At 46.5% G+C, this 14,894-nt stretch overlaps 1 protein-coding gene across 4 annotated transcripts in view; it reads left to right on the top strand.

Moving 5' to 3' along the window:
- LOC137435209 (thymidine kinase 2, mitochondrial) overlaps positions 1 to 14,894 on the top strand; it is a 100,717-nt gene that overhangs the window by 80,937 nt on the left and 4,886 nt on the right. For all 4 annotated transcript variants that reach the window (XM_068128786.2, XM_068128788.2, XM_068128789.2 and 1 more), the window contains exons 7-9: positions 3,496 to 3,584; positions 3,783 to 3,862; positions 3,974 to 4,054. In XM_068128786.2, coding sequence (XP_067984887.2) covers positions 3,496 to 3,584; positions 3,783 to 3,862; positions 3,974 to 4,054 — 250 coding nt within the window. The remainder of the gene's footprint in view (positions 1 to 3,495; positions 3,585 to 3,782; positions 3,863 to 3,973; positions 4,055 to 14,894) is intronic.

Raw genomic sequence — 14,894 nt, 5'->3', positions numbered from 1 at the left:
TCGTCGTCAACGTGTGGCCCTGAATGGGTTTCTCTCATCTCCTCTTCCTGTTCAGGCTGGAGTTCCCCAAGGCAGTGTTCTGGGCCCTGTGCTTTTTCTGGTCTTCATCAATGATCTCTCTGACTCTCTTGAAAATCCTCTCTATCTCTTTGCTGATGACTCCACTCTCTGCCACTCCATTCCTCATCCCTCAGATCGGCAGTCTGCAGCTTCCTCACTCTCTGCAGACCTGGACAAAATCAGACTGGGCAAACAAGTGGAACATGTCTTTCAATCCTGACAAATCTCACACTCTTACGATGTCTCTCCGAAAAGACCGACTGGACAACCCTCCCATCTACTTTCTGAATAATCCTCTCCAAGAAGTTCTGTCACTCAAACTTTTGGGTCTCACTATCTGCCATGATCTTTCCTGGGAAAACCACATTTCCAAGCTGGCCTCCAAAGCCAGTCGCCGACTGGGCATCCTCCGTCGTGCAAAGTCCTTCCTTGGCACACCTGAGCTCCTCACCACATACATGGCTTTCATCTGCAGCTCAATGGAGTACTGCTCTCCCCTCTGGGCTGGTGCTCCTGCCTCACACCTAGCTCGTCTTCACGCTGTTGAAACCAAAGCGTTCAGAATCATTGGAATCTCCCGCGATGACGCTATCTCCGAGGGCCTTTCACTTAATCACCGCAGGCAGGTTGGTGGTCTTTCCGTCTTCTCCCGACTCCTCTCCGGCCTTGCTCCCCCAGCTCTCTCTGGGCTCTGTCCCCCAAATATTCCTGCAGGTCGCACAAGATCTGCCTGCAACCCTCTTATGGTTAAACTGCCAAAATCAAGACTCTCTGCTCACCTTCACTCCTTCATTCCTCTTTTCTCCCACCTCTGGAACAAACTCCCTCACTCTCTTCAATGCCACTCCTCCCTCCAGGTCTTTAAAACGGCTGTTCACCACCATCTCTTATCTTCCCCAATCCAAAACCTTGATCTTTTCTACCCCCACTAATTTCACCCCAAATCCACTTTTTTGAGGTGACTTTTGACTTCTTTCCTGGAAGTCCTTGGTGTCCTTGCGTTTTATACCTATCCTGCCTCCCCCCAGGCCCTCTCCCTCCAAAAACATCTCCCGATGTCCCTGCTCTCAAATGTTGTGTTTGTGTGCTTCCTCCCCTTCTCTCCCCATCTTGTCGACCGCTCCCCTTTTCATATACTTTGTTTGCTTGTTTGTTTGTTTGATAAATGTTAGCTCTTTCACGAGCCTCGACTCTGTACACAAAAAAAAAGAAAAAAAAAAAGTGCCTCACAAATGAAAACTCCTATGTATTGTACATTTTCGAATTGGTTATTTACAGGGTAAGATGTATTACAGAATATTGATTTATATTGCATTACTATCACATTAACAGATACAAAACATTTTTGAATGGATCCATAATAAGTAGGTTGTGTGGGTACGGCTCACATCACATATCAAGAAGTGCACAGCACACTATGTATGCCAAATAAGTTGAGGACCACTGACACAACACACAACAACAACATGCATTTTAAGGCCATTTTCCCTGCAAGAGCGGGGGTTAGCCTTTTAAATTGACAATTTTTTAACCTTAAAATTTTAATTTGAGGACCACTGACATAGATCATTGAAGCTGCCTGAGTGTCATTTTCACAATTTTTTTCAAATGTAACGTTAAATATCTTGGTGGATGGGGGGTACTTACGATGTAATATCGTTGGATTGTACTTGATAAGGAATCATTCACTTTCTTGGACATATGTTATTACCTCCGCCACCGAAGGTGAATGGAGGTTATGTTTTCATGCCTGTCTGTTTGTTTGTGAACAGGATGTCTCAAAAAGTTGTGGATGGAATTGGGCAAAACTTGGTGGACAGGTTGGGTGTGCGACAAGGAAGAATTGATTCGATCTTGCTGAAAATCTGAATCGTGATTAGAGAATTTTTTTAAATTTATCAATTCACCATTGAGCGATGGGGCCAAAAGCGAAATATAGCACGATATCTCAAAAAGTTTTGACGACTTTTGACAAAACTAGATGGATGAGTTTGTTTGGCGACAAGAACAAGCAGATTCGATTTTGGGTCATATCCGGATCCAGATCCATGGGATACAAAACGTAAACTGTTCAGCCTGGCGGAGGTGTGCTCACTACCAAGTGTCATTCTAGTTTATTGATAAAATATATTGGAGCTCAAATGAGCAAGGGATTGGTAAGCAGTACAAACTTTTAAAATGCAGTAAATTCCCGTGACACGACGAAAGGAAAGGAACAGAACCAGAGACGGTGGCATAATGGTTAAGAGCGTCCGCTCCGAGTCCAGGAGGTTGGTAGGTCGAACCCGAGCCTGGCCGAGAGACTTTCACAATGCCACCCTATTCTACCCGGAACCTGTGAAGTCAACTCATCTAAATTGCCACACAAATGTTGATCTAATTATTTGAGTGCTCTTGTGCAATTAACATGTAATTGAAAGTGAATCGCTGCATTTGGGAACAAAACTCATCTTACCTACATGGTCATCCATAAAGGTGTATTTTTGGGGTGGATGAGGAGGTATACAGTGGGGGAAAAGTATACAGAATCTCCAATCATGGAAGAGTGAGATTATAAGGTCAAAACAATTAACACAGTAGGGCAGTGGAGCCACACGGAACAGGTATTGGAATGAACGATCAGGAAGAAAAAGAGAAGAGGAAGGGAGGAAACGTAGTAACCTGAAAATAGGAGCGTTGGATTGGGTAGGGGTAATGGAGGTGGAAAACATCACTGCGAGGGATGGCAAGAGATGTCCTTTATGCTATCATGGGGCACCTCCTATAAAGGAGGAGTGGGGTGGTGCATATGGATACAGTATGAAGTGTTCACGACCATTTGCAAATCTTTCCCCGACACCAGTCTCGGCCTACTTGATATGTTCACTGAAAACTCTTCACTTTCAAATTGAACGTTCATGCCCTTTTAATCGGTAGCATCCACTCGAAAGAAGTTTGAACCGACAAAGTAAACAGTGTTGCAGTGCTTTCCCTGCTAATTTGTCTGCAGTTTGTGTATCAATTTCATAAAAGGTTTGTATAAATTTCATAAAATTTGTATAAATTTCATAAAAAGTTTGTATGAATTTCATTAAAAGTATGTATAAATTTCATACAAAGTTTGTATAAATTTCATACAAAGTTTGTATAAATTTCATACAAAGTTTGTATAAATTTCATACAAAGTTTGTATAAATTTCATAGTTTGTATAAATTTCATAAAAAGTTTGTAATAAATTTCATTAAAAGTTAATATAAATTTCATACAAAGTTTGTATAAATTTCATAAAAAGTTTGTATAAATTTCATACAAAGTTTGTATAAATTTCATACAAAGTTTGTATAAATTTCATACAAAGTTTGTATAAATTTCATACAAAGTTTGTATAAATTTCATGCTGGAAAAGTTCCATCATCGAGGCATGTTCCTAAACTTCCCAACCTACCCCCTCAAAGCGGCAAAATGCATGAAGCAGACTTCGCGGTCTTAAGTGAGTGGTTTGACTGGATCCTCAAGACCATTCCCTTTCCTCTGGATACGATTGGTAAGCAGATGTTATCAAACGCTCTAATTTGCTGATACTGTGGTGCTGGCAATCCCGGAGGTTTTTCAGTGGCACAATATAATTGTTACCGATGCCAAAGTGGGTGAAAATCATTGATGAACATTCGTTGAACTGCTGATGTGAACTTGCACATTTACTTCAAAATGCTGTTTCTATCAACTCTATCGGTGTATGCAGTATACTTACAGACCAGACCAGAGACTTGCTTAAAGCACCTGCAGGCAAGAAGTCGACATGAGGAAAGTTTCATTCCTCTGGTACGGTCATTTTCCTTGTCATGTTCATATGTCCGCACTCACTCTCATGGTCAGAACGTATTGAAAATATTAGTTGTGAAGTTGCAGATTTAACGTTGCCTGTTCAAACAGGACTACCTGAAGAGCCTACATGAATTGTACGAAGAATGGTTGATTGACAAGACACTCTACAGCATACCAACACCTGTCATTGTGAGTAGCATACCAACACCTGTCATTGTGAGTAGCATACCAACACCTGTCATTGTGAGTAGCATACCAACACCTGTTATTGTGAGTAGCATACCAACACCTGTCATTGTGAGTAGCATACCAACACCTGTCATTGTGAGTAGCATACTGTTACGTGGTCCTCCCGGTGACTACCTGGTCTCGGTGACCCCCGGACCGTGAGAGGAACTCCGCCAGAAAGATCTATTATTTATGCTCTTTCGTAACGCATAAATCTGAATTCCAATCAATAAGAAACCCCACACCAAGGATCCGGAATAATCAATGATATATTCCCCGAGCAATCAACAACCATCCACAATCAGCAATCAATAGTACAAAGATGTAAACTCATCTATAATAACTCTAAGATGGCCATCTTATACATTCCTCATGTGAGCCCCACTCCCGACTCCCTCCATGGTCAATGTCTCTCTCAATGTCTCCGTACTCCGGTAGTTCGATCTCCGCACGTGGGCGGTTGAACGGACCCTTCCTGACGTGCTTTCACCGGGCACGTCCCGTACCGGGAACAACGGCTGCAGCGCGCACCTCCTGGCCAAGCAAAGCGGGTACAGCAAAGCAGGCAAAGCAACACGCGGCTTGCCCAGCGCGCGCGGCCCAAGGTGCGACCCGTACGCGGCCTTGTAGACGGTGAGGCGAACTGTGCCAGCTGCTTGGTTCCGTGCACGAACCCACGGCGACTTGACGTGTCAAAGGGTAGTTACACGTCCCGGTAACTCCTCTCGCCAGACGGGCTTTTACACGCCGATTCTGTTACGTTGCTCAATCGATACCGCTCGCGTCCGAGCTCGGCGAGGAAGAAGAAGAATCGTCGCTTCTCCAGGACCTCGTGTCTTTTCTTCTTCCGTTTCCGGTCTCCTTTTTCCCAGAAGGGCTCCTGACCCTTTAATCACAACAACCTTTAATCGAGTCCACATTGATAAGCAAAGACCTGAATAGTAATTCACATACATTCACATAAATATGTAACACTCCCCCCCTTCAAGAAAGAAAGTTTGAACCCAGCGAAAACTTTCTTTGCCGGCCAACTTGGATAAACAAACCAGATAACTCACCCCCCCCCTCCCCCCCCCCCCCCCCCCCCCACCCAACTCATCAGTTCCCCCCGGGCACAGTCATCACTTAAAAATAAAGCAACAAAATTTCACACAATCCCCTAGATTAATTCCCTTTGGACCAAGCGTCAACCACTTCTAGTTTCTCTTGAATGACGGTTAAGAGGTGGTGACCAAAGCCCCCAAATTTAAACCTCTCTATAGCACTTTTTCGGGAGGCCCAGCGGGGTATTCCTACATGGACGCCTTAAGGAATGTGGAGTTCACGGTTAGTCCGGGGAGGAAAGTTCATTACATGGACGCCTTTAAGAACGTGGAGTTCACGCTTCGTCCGTGCAGGAAAGTTCACTACCTGGACGCCTTTAAGAACGTGGCGTTCACGGTTAGTCCGTGTAGGAGCCTCGGCTCGGCGGCTCCCCCGTATATAGTGCTTCAACCTCTCCAGACTCCTAACAGTTACGGTGGGACCCCTTGTCCCAGCCGTTACCTGACTGGCGGTCGCAGGTCTCCTTCTCGGCCAGTGCTCTGACCTTCATTCTTTCGGGAGGTGCCGTAACTCTGGGAGCCTCCATAGTAATATCGGCTGCTGCCAACCCCAAAACTCCTGCCAAGTGGTCCTCTTCTGTAGACCTCTCGACGCCTACGAAATGCCTTCCCTACTGTTATGGTCCGACCCTCCAAATCCTTACCATTCCAATTCTTCTCTGCCTCTCTGGCGTCTCTTGTGCTTGCAAACGTGACAAAGCCGAACCCTCTTGACCGTTGCGTTTCCCTGTCTTTTACCACCCGCACTTCCACCAGCGGCCCATATCTGTTGAAGATTGATATCTGTTGAAGTTGAAGAAGCCGCCGCAAGGCTTCTTCTGCTCAATACCCGCTCCACCCCATCATGCATCTCTGCCATCAAATCAAATGGACTCCTCCGACGACCCAGGTACATTCACCGTGGCTCCGGTCGCAAGTTTGTTTATTTGCAATCAGGTCACTCCATCCCCGTCCTCTGGTCGGCTCAGCGCACTCTCACTCTTCGTCCCAGCGCACCTGGTCACAGCAACCCACACGATCGCACCTCTTGCCTACGAACCCTGGCTAAATCACCTGAATTCATCCCTGCTGTTCAAAACAACATCAAGCTCACCCTGTTCAGCACCCGGTCCCTCAACAATAAATGCCTCATCCTGAACGAATACATCCTGGATAACAAACTGGACTTTCTCTGTCTCACCGAAACCTGGCAACAACCTCTGGACTACTACACACTCAACCTCACCACACCCAATGGATATTCCTACGTCAATAAACCACGCTCGGAGGGCCGAGGTGGTGGAATTGCCGTTATCCACCGTCAAGACATCAAGACCAACCTCATCTCCATCTCATCTGCTCCATCATTTGAACACCTGGCTTTAAAACTCTCTGGTCACACGCAGTCAGTCATGGCTGTCGTCTACCGCCCTCCCAAACCACACCCATCATTCCTGTCTGACTTCTCCTACTTTCTGACCCAGCTATGTTCCCTCTCCCCCTCAATCCTCCTCCTTGGTGATTTCAATATCCACATGGACTCCACTGACTCCACAATAACCACTGACTTCACTGATTTACTCACCTGCTTTAACCTCACTCAACATGTCGACTTTCCTACCCATATCCGTGGTCACATTTTGGACCTTGTCTGCTCCACTGGATTAAATTTGCACCATCTCTATGGCTCCGACCTCACCCTCTCTGACCACTTAGCCATCACTCTGACCATCAACATCCCCGCCCCAACACCAAGGCATTATCGCACAATCAACTTCCGTAAGCTAAACGCTCTTTCACCTACCTCATTCTCATCCACCCTCTCTGAAAAAATGTCCACTTCTCCCTTCATTGACCTCCACACCCCTTCCGACCTCACTGACTACTACAACCACACTCTCTCCTCCTGCCTTGACCAGCTTGCGCCTGTAAAAACCAAAACAGTTTCTTTCACCCATTCTGCTCCCTGGTTTACCCCTGAACTCCACCTGATGAAAACTCGTGCTCGCCAACTTGAAAGACTCCGCAATAAAACGGGTCTCACAGTTCACTCCCAAGCCTACAAGGACCACATACAACACTACAAAGATGCCCTCTCCCGCGCCCGCTCTGCCTACTACTCTCAAATTATCCACTCTGGCTCCGGAAACCCAAAAGCACTCTTCTCGACAATAAACAAACTCCTCCGCCCCCTGAACACCACCACCCAGTCATTCACAGTAGACAACTGCATCTCCTTCCTCTCTTTCTTCCAACGCAAAATTGACAACATCTACAACAGCTTGACCACCGCCGCACCCACTCCCCCTCCAACCACCTGCCCCCCCTTGTCCTGCCATCCCCTGTCTCGGTTCTCCCCAATCTCTCCTACTGACCTCTCTGAACTCCTCATAGGAATGAAAACTGCCACCTGCACTCTTGACCCCATCCCCTCCAGCTTTGTCAAAGCCTCCCTCCCTGCTCTCTCTCCACTTATCATTGCAACAATAAACTCCTCCCTGTCTACAGGCATCGTCCCACCTTCCCTCAAAATTGCTGCTGTTACCCCCATTCTAAAAAAACCTGGTCTAAACCCTGACACCCTAAACAACTTCAGACCCATCTCCAACCTACCCTTTCTGTCAAAAGTTTTGGAACGCGCTGTAGCCACTCAACTCAAACATCATCTCTCTGCCAATAACTTGTATGAAACATTCCAATCCGGATTCCGCTCCAACCACAGTACTGAAACTGCTCTCCTCAAAATCACCAACGACCTTCTCCTCTCCTCTGACGCTGGCAACCTCAACATTCTCGTCCTCCTCGACCTCAGCGCTGCCTTTGACACCATCGATCACACTATCCTCCTCACCCGACTTGAATCCACCTTTAACGTCACCGGCACTGCCCTCTCTTGGATTAAATCATACCTCTCTGACAGATGCCAGTTCATCTCCATCAATAACTGCAAATCCCCCACTGCTCCCCTCCCCCAAGGTGTCCCCCAAGGTTCAGTTCTTGGCCCCCTCCTCTTCATCCTTTACCTGTCCCCGCTCGGTCACTTAATCCGCCGTCATGGTCTCCAATTCCACTGCTTCGCCGATGACATCCAGCTTTTCATCTCCACCAAGTCCGTCTCCACCGACACCCACTCTATCCTGACAAACTGCATCACTGAAATAAAATCCTGGCTTCAAATCAACTTCCTCAAGCTTAACTGTGATAAATCTGAAATAATCATCATTGGCCCAAAAACGCTCACAAAATCCACCCATAACTTTGCCCTCAACATCGACGGTATCCCAGTATCCACCTCCCCTCACACCCGGAATCTTGGCGTCATCTTTGACCAAACCCTTTCCTTCGACAAATACACTAAACAGATCACAAAGTCAGCCTTCTTTCACCTGAAAAACATTGCCCGTCTCCGCTCATCCCTCTCCTCCACGGCTGCAGAAACCCTCATCCACGCCTTCATCACCTCCCGTCTGGACTACTGCAATAGCCTCCTCTATGGTTCACCCTCAAAAATCACCAATAAACTCCAATACATTCAGAACTCCGCTGCCCGTCTACTCACTCATTCCCGGACCCGTGACCACATCACCCCCGTCCTTTACAAGCTTCACTGGCTCCCCATCCCCCAGAGAATCCAGTACAAAATCCTCCTCTTGACATACAAAGCCCTCCATAACCTGGCCCCATCCTACCTGGCTGACCTCCTCTCCAGACACACTCCCACCCGCAACCTCCGCTCTGCTGGTACCAACCTCCTGACCCCCTCCATCCGGACCAAATTCAGATCCTGGGGGGACAGGGCCTTCTCCATCGCTGCTCCCACCCTCTGGAACTCACTACCTCACACCATCAGAGACTCCTCCTCACTCACCACATTCAAAACATCACTAAAGACCCACCTGTTCAACGCTGCATTCAACATTCAACCCACAGCATTTAACCCCTGACTATCTCTTCTCCTTCTCCCTCCTTTTGCTTTAAATATTTCCCTATTGATTCTTGTCTTGTCTTTTTGATTCTTGTCTTATATATATGCCGTATATCGCTGCTGTTTGTTTTCTTGATTCTTGTCTTTTTGCAATTGTTGTTTTCATGTATTGTTATGCATTATGTTTTCCACTCTGTCAAAGCGCCTTTGGGCTTCTGGAAAAGCGCTATACAAAATAAATGAATTATTATTATTATTATTAAGACAGAGGTCAGAACTTCTTCCTCTGTGTTGAAGTTCAGTCCCCCTACAAATAACTTGGAACTTTTGTCGCCATCCCGAGCTGGTGGGGTGTTATTTTCCCTGCTGTGCTCTTTACCAACCCTCGGGTTACCATAAATTTGCCCCCCGGCCAAATCATTTCCGATAATCACAGATACTCCCTCTACAGGAAGCCTGGCTTGTAAACCGACGGTGACCGGTCCTGACACCAAATCGGATTCCAAATGGATGACATGAAGTGGGGCACTAACACAGCCACCGATCCCTTGTAACCGAACACTATCACCAGTTGCGGTACTCTTTGACAATGGCAAAATGCCTTCAAGCATTAAGGATTGATGGGCTCCTGTGTCCCTCAAAACCCTAACCGGTCTTGGGTTAGTCAAGTCTCCCTTGAGTGAGACCAACCCCTCATAAATAAATGGTTGGTAACTCTTCTGTGGGCGATTTCTTACGTTTGCCATCGCATTCGGAGTTGTACTAGTCGGACTCCGCTCTGGGTCTTCCCTTTTCATGAGGTAACAACTGGACATCAAGTGTCCAGGTTTCTTGCAAAAAGCGCAAGTAGGCCCGGAGGAAAAACTCGTGGTCTGCCTCGGGCCCCCCGAAAAATAAGTTTGTCTTGGGCCCGCAGCCCTCTGATTTCGAACAGGTGGGGTATCCGCGTTGTCCCCATAATCCTCTCGAGGCCGCCACCATGTATTGTCGTTCTCCGCACCTGCTGTTCCCCACCTCCCCTGCGGAGATCTAGGCGAGGAGTTAGGTTCGTGGACCCCTATCCGGTGTGTTAAGGCATAATCATCTGCCAGGGTGGCTGCGTCCCACAACTTCGGTACTTTCTTTTCCTGCAGGTACACTTTGATGTCCTCGTGGACACACTGTTGAAATTCCTCCACCAGCATCAGGTCACGCAATGCTTCGAAGTCGTTCCCGACTCCTTTTGACTCGCACCACCGATCAAACATATTTTCTTTCACTCTGGCAAACTCCACATGGGTCTCACTCTCCCTCTTCCTGGCATTCCTGAATTTTTGCCAGTAAGCTTCCGGAACCAACTCATAGGCTTTGAGGATGTGCTTCTTCAATACCTCATAATCTGCACATTGGTCCATTGGTAGCGCCGAATAAATCTCTTGAGCTTTTCCCACCAGCACACTTTGCACTCGTATGGTCCAGGCCTCCTCCAGCCAGTTTAACTGTCGAGCCACTTTCTCAAAGTGTGGAAAAAATTTAGCGACTTCCTTTTCACTGAAGGGTGGAACCAGCCTCACATGTCTGCCCACATCCCAGGTGTTCTGGCTAGGTGTCGACCCCGTCAGCAAGGGTGGTACCTCTCCCCGTTCTCTCATTAAATCCAGCTCCTTGAATTTAATCTCTTGCTGAAGCGCCAGATCACGTTCCTTCAACTCCCTTTCGGCTTTTCTCTCCTCTGCTTCGAGTTCCCTGGCAGCTCACCTCTCCTCTGCTTTTCTCCCTTCTAACCTTTCCTGGAGTTCTCGTTCCACTCTCCTTTCCTCTGCTTGTTTCTCTTCTCTCCTCTCTTCTGCTTTCCTTTCTTCTTCTGCTCTTTCCTTTTCTGCTTTCCTTTCTTCTTCTGCTAACCTTTCCTGGAGTTCTCGTTCCACTCTCCTTTCCTCTGCTTGTTTCTCTTCTCTCCTCTCTTCTGCTTTCCTTTCCTCTTCTTTTAACCTTTCCTGGAGTTCACGTTCCACTCTCCTTTCCTCTGCTTGTTTCTCTTCTCTCCTCTCTTCTGCTTTCCTTTCTTCTTCTGCTCTTTTCTTTTCTGCTTTCCTTTCTTCTTCTGCTCTTTCCTTTTCTGCTTTCCTTTCTTCTTCTTTGATCCGTTCCTGGCTCCGTAATTGCAACTCCAGTTTCCGGAGCTCAACGTCTTCTGGTGCTTCGGGTAGCCACTGCCAGGCTAACTCGTCCCATGTTCCTAATCCCACCATAGACTGTATCACCGTGGTCTACAACTCTGCCTTCCTCAAATTAGTTCGGACCTCCAAGTTAAAATGTTTGGCCAATTTCAAGAGGTCCGACTTTAGTAACGCTCGGAACTGTGCCTCACTCGGTGTTACCGCAACGTTCTGTGCCACAAACGCCATGGTGCCTATCGTTAACACCTGTTAACCTTCACCCAAGACTTTACCCCCAATTTCCCCAAAAATTTACCAATTAATACTTAATTAATAAATTTTAATTAATAAAGATATTATTTTATTATTTTATACAATTTTAGATCCCGGACGTAGACCCAATTCTGTTACGTGGTCCTCCCGGTGACTACCTGGTCTCGGTGACCCCTGGACCGTGAGAGGAACTCCGCCAGAAAGATCTATTATTTCTGCTCTTTCGTAACGCATAAATCTGAATTCCAATCAATAAGAAACCCCACACCAAGGATCCGGAATAATCAATGATATATTCCCCGAGCAATCAACAACCATCCACAATCAGCAATCAATAGTACAAAGATGTAAACTCATCTATAATAACTCTAAGATGGCCATCTTATACATTCCTCACGTGAGCCCCACTCCCGACTCCCTCCATGGTCAATGTCTCTCTCAATGTCTCCGTACTCCGGTAGTTCGATCTCCGCACGTGGGCGGTTGAACGGACCCTTCCTGACGTGCTTTCACCGGGCACGTCCCGTACCGGGAACAACGGCTGCAGCGCGCACCTCCTGGCCAAGCAAAGCGGGTACAGAAGAGCAGGCAAAGCAACACGCGGCTTGCCCAGCGCGTGCGGCCCAAGGTGCGACCCGTACGCGGCCTTGTAGACGGTGAGGCGAACTGTGCCAGCTGCTTGGTTCTGTGCACGAACCCACGGCGACTTGACGTGTCAAAGGGTAGTTACACGTCCCGGTAACTCCTCTCGCCAGACGGGCTTTTACACGCCGATTCTGTTACGTTGCTCAATCGATACCGCTCGCGTCCGAGCTCGGCGAGGAAGAAGAAGAATCGTCGCTTCTCCAGGACCTCGTGTCTTTTCTTCTTCCGTTTCCGGTCTCCTTTTTCCCAGAAGGGCTCCTGACCCTTTAATCACAACAACCTTTAATCGAGTCCACATTGATAAGCAAAGACCTGAATAGTAATTCACATACATTCACATAAATATGTAACAATACCAACACCTGTCATTGTGAGTAGCATACCAACACCTATCATTGTGAGTAGCATACCAACACCTGTCATTGTGAGTGCTTTTACAATACTACTCAACTGAACTAAGAGTAAACTATTCTGCCATAAAATATTTTGCAAAATTGCATTACATAAGTATTAAAAGGAACTTGTTTTGTTTTCCACCAAGCAAGAAAAAAAAAACCAATAACAAAATGAGTAAGCAAAACCGAACGTTTTGAACGAAGGCAGACTGTCTGGCCTCTAAAACTGAACAAGTACGATTCTCGGCTCCACTATAAACTGTGAGATAGGTGCTTCGCAGAGGCCGGGTGTTGGATCTCAGTGTGACGTGCATCTGTTAACATTACCTGGTCGATGTTAAACACCTCCGATGTCTTTCACAAAGAGGTGAGCTATCGCTGGTTACCTGGCCAAATTATAAATCCCTGCCCAAAACTACTGCGGTCATTCGTCAGGCCTGGCCAGCCAACTCGTGATGGGCTTGGACCAAACCTCCTCCACAGCCATGCCCATGAGGGGGTGGACTGAGTTGTGGCCTTTGAGGCTGCATGAATGGTAGACTCGATACAAGCACATTCTGATAGACAATTTGACCCATCACACCTTTGTACAGTAATTTTCTCAGGACTGTGACAGACAGACACTCAAACACCTGATATAATAAAGGTAAATCGTTTATTGTCCCCCGCAACTCCGATAATCTTCTATTCCTCATGTCATCTCAACCTGATTATATCAAGGCTGTGATTGGCTGAATTTTGTTGCCATGGCAACCATCTTGGTAACTTTCCTTCAAAAACCGTTGAACATTTAGCTTTCATATTACACAGATCTATTCCTCATACCACCCAAAAGGTGGGGGGGGGGGGGGGCCTAGAGGATCAGCTCCTTGTATTACTTGTAGAACTACTTGCGCCAGGTGCACAACCGCCTTGCTCGCAATGAATCGTGAACCAATGCCGTGCCCACATTTAATATTGCTGTGCAAAGCAGGAGGTGAGATCCTCTATTATCCCACCGGTTCTATAAGGTTTTGCCAAAATTTCAATCAACAAGGTGAAGCATTGGCAGAATTTTTTTTGTTTTTTTGTCGTGACTGGTTTGAACATCAAATTGTTACATGACATTTGTCTGAATTTTTGTTGTGTACTTCCTTCTCCTCTTCTGCTCTTTATCTAGTCCCATTTCTTCTTACTCCGGCTTGTATCCCGACTATCTCTGCTTGCAGGTTGCCACTCTAGCTATTTATTTGTTATCTTTGTCAGCAGTTTGAAAACAAACTTCATTTTGCAGATCTTCACCATAGTATTCCTGCTGCACCAGTTGTGTTCCTCATGCAGGCACAGGCTGAATTATTGATTGTTGAAACTTATTATTCATCCAGTAATACATAACGATAAGAGATTAAATCAAATACTGGAAATAAACTCGTCAGCCAAGCCCTGCAGTATGTATTCAATCCAGACTTTGGCGGTGTATTTCCATCCACAAACCAAGGGCCGTGCCTTTAGCACCATGAAGAACCACCTTTAGAGGCCATTTTTCCCCGCAGAGCAGGGGTTGTCCTTTTTCAGGCACCGTGGTCCTCTTTTTGAAGCAATGTTTTACGGCCGGATGCCCTTCCTGTCGCCAACCATTAGTCGCCTCTTGCGACACACAGGGAATTACCAGTTAACCGGTACTCAATTTGTTGACCTTGGAAGGATGACAGGCTGTCAACTCCCCTGGCGTTAATTCAGCGATCGACCGGGATTCGAACCCAGGATTCTAGGATCCCAAGCCGGCACCCTAACCGCTAAGCCAACAAGGCATGGTAGTTGTGATATTAGACAGACAAAGCAAGTGGTTTGATTGTGGGGTGAAGGAATCTATTTTAGAGCAGAGGCACCAACGCTCAACAATAAGGGAGGTCTCCGATTCAGTTTATCCCATGTGGGGGGAACTGGGCACTTGAGGATATTCCTCGTCTGGTAGCTGACCAATAAAAGTGACGTGACATTCGCTGCCAACTATGATCACATGACACTCCCGCACAGCATAACCCGCATCACATGACACTCCCGCATAACAGTGCATTCAGATTCACACCCCTTGACTTTTTTCACATTTTTGTTTCATTTGAATGTTGTGCCTGAATTTAAAATGGATTCATTTGAGATTTTTTGGTAATTGATCGACACATAATACCCCATAATGTCAAAGTGGAATTAATGTTTCTGGAATGTTTTACAAATTAATTTAAAATGAAATACATAAATATCTAATTTACATAAGTATTCAATCCCCTGAATCAATTATTCGTAGAAGCACCTTTGACAATGATTACAGCTTCGAGTCTTCTTGGGTATGTCTGTATCAGCTTT

Source organism: Myxine glutinosa, chromosome 9, assembly GCF_964187855.1.
Source record: "Myxine glutinosa chromosome 9, kmMyxGlut1.1, whole genome shotgun sequence".
Classification (NCBI taxonomy): domain Eukaryota; kingdom Metazoa; phylum Chordata; class Myxini; order Myxiniformes; family Myxinidae; genus Myxine; species Myxine glutinosa.
Note: the sequence above shows the minus strand (reverse complement) of the source record. Positions and strands in the feature narration are given on the sequence as shown.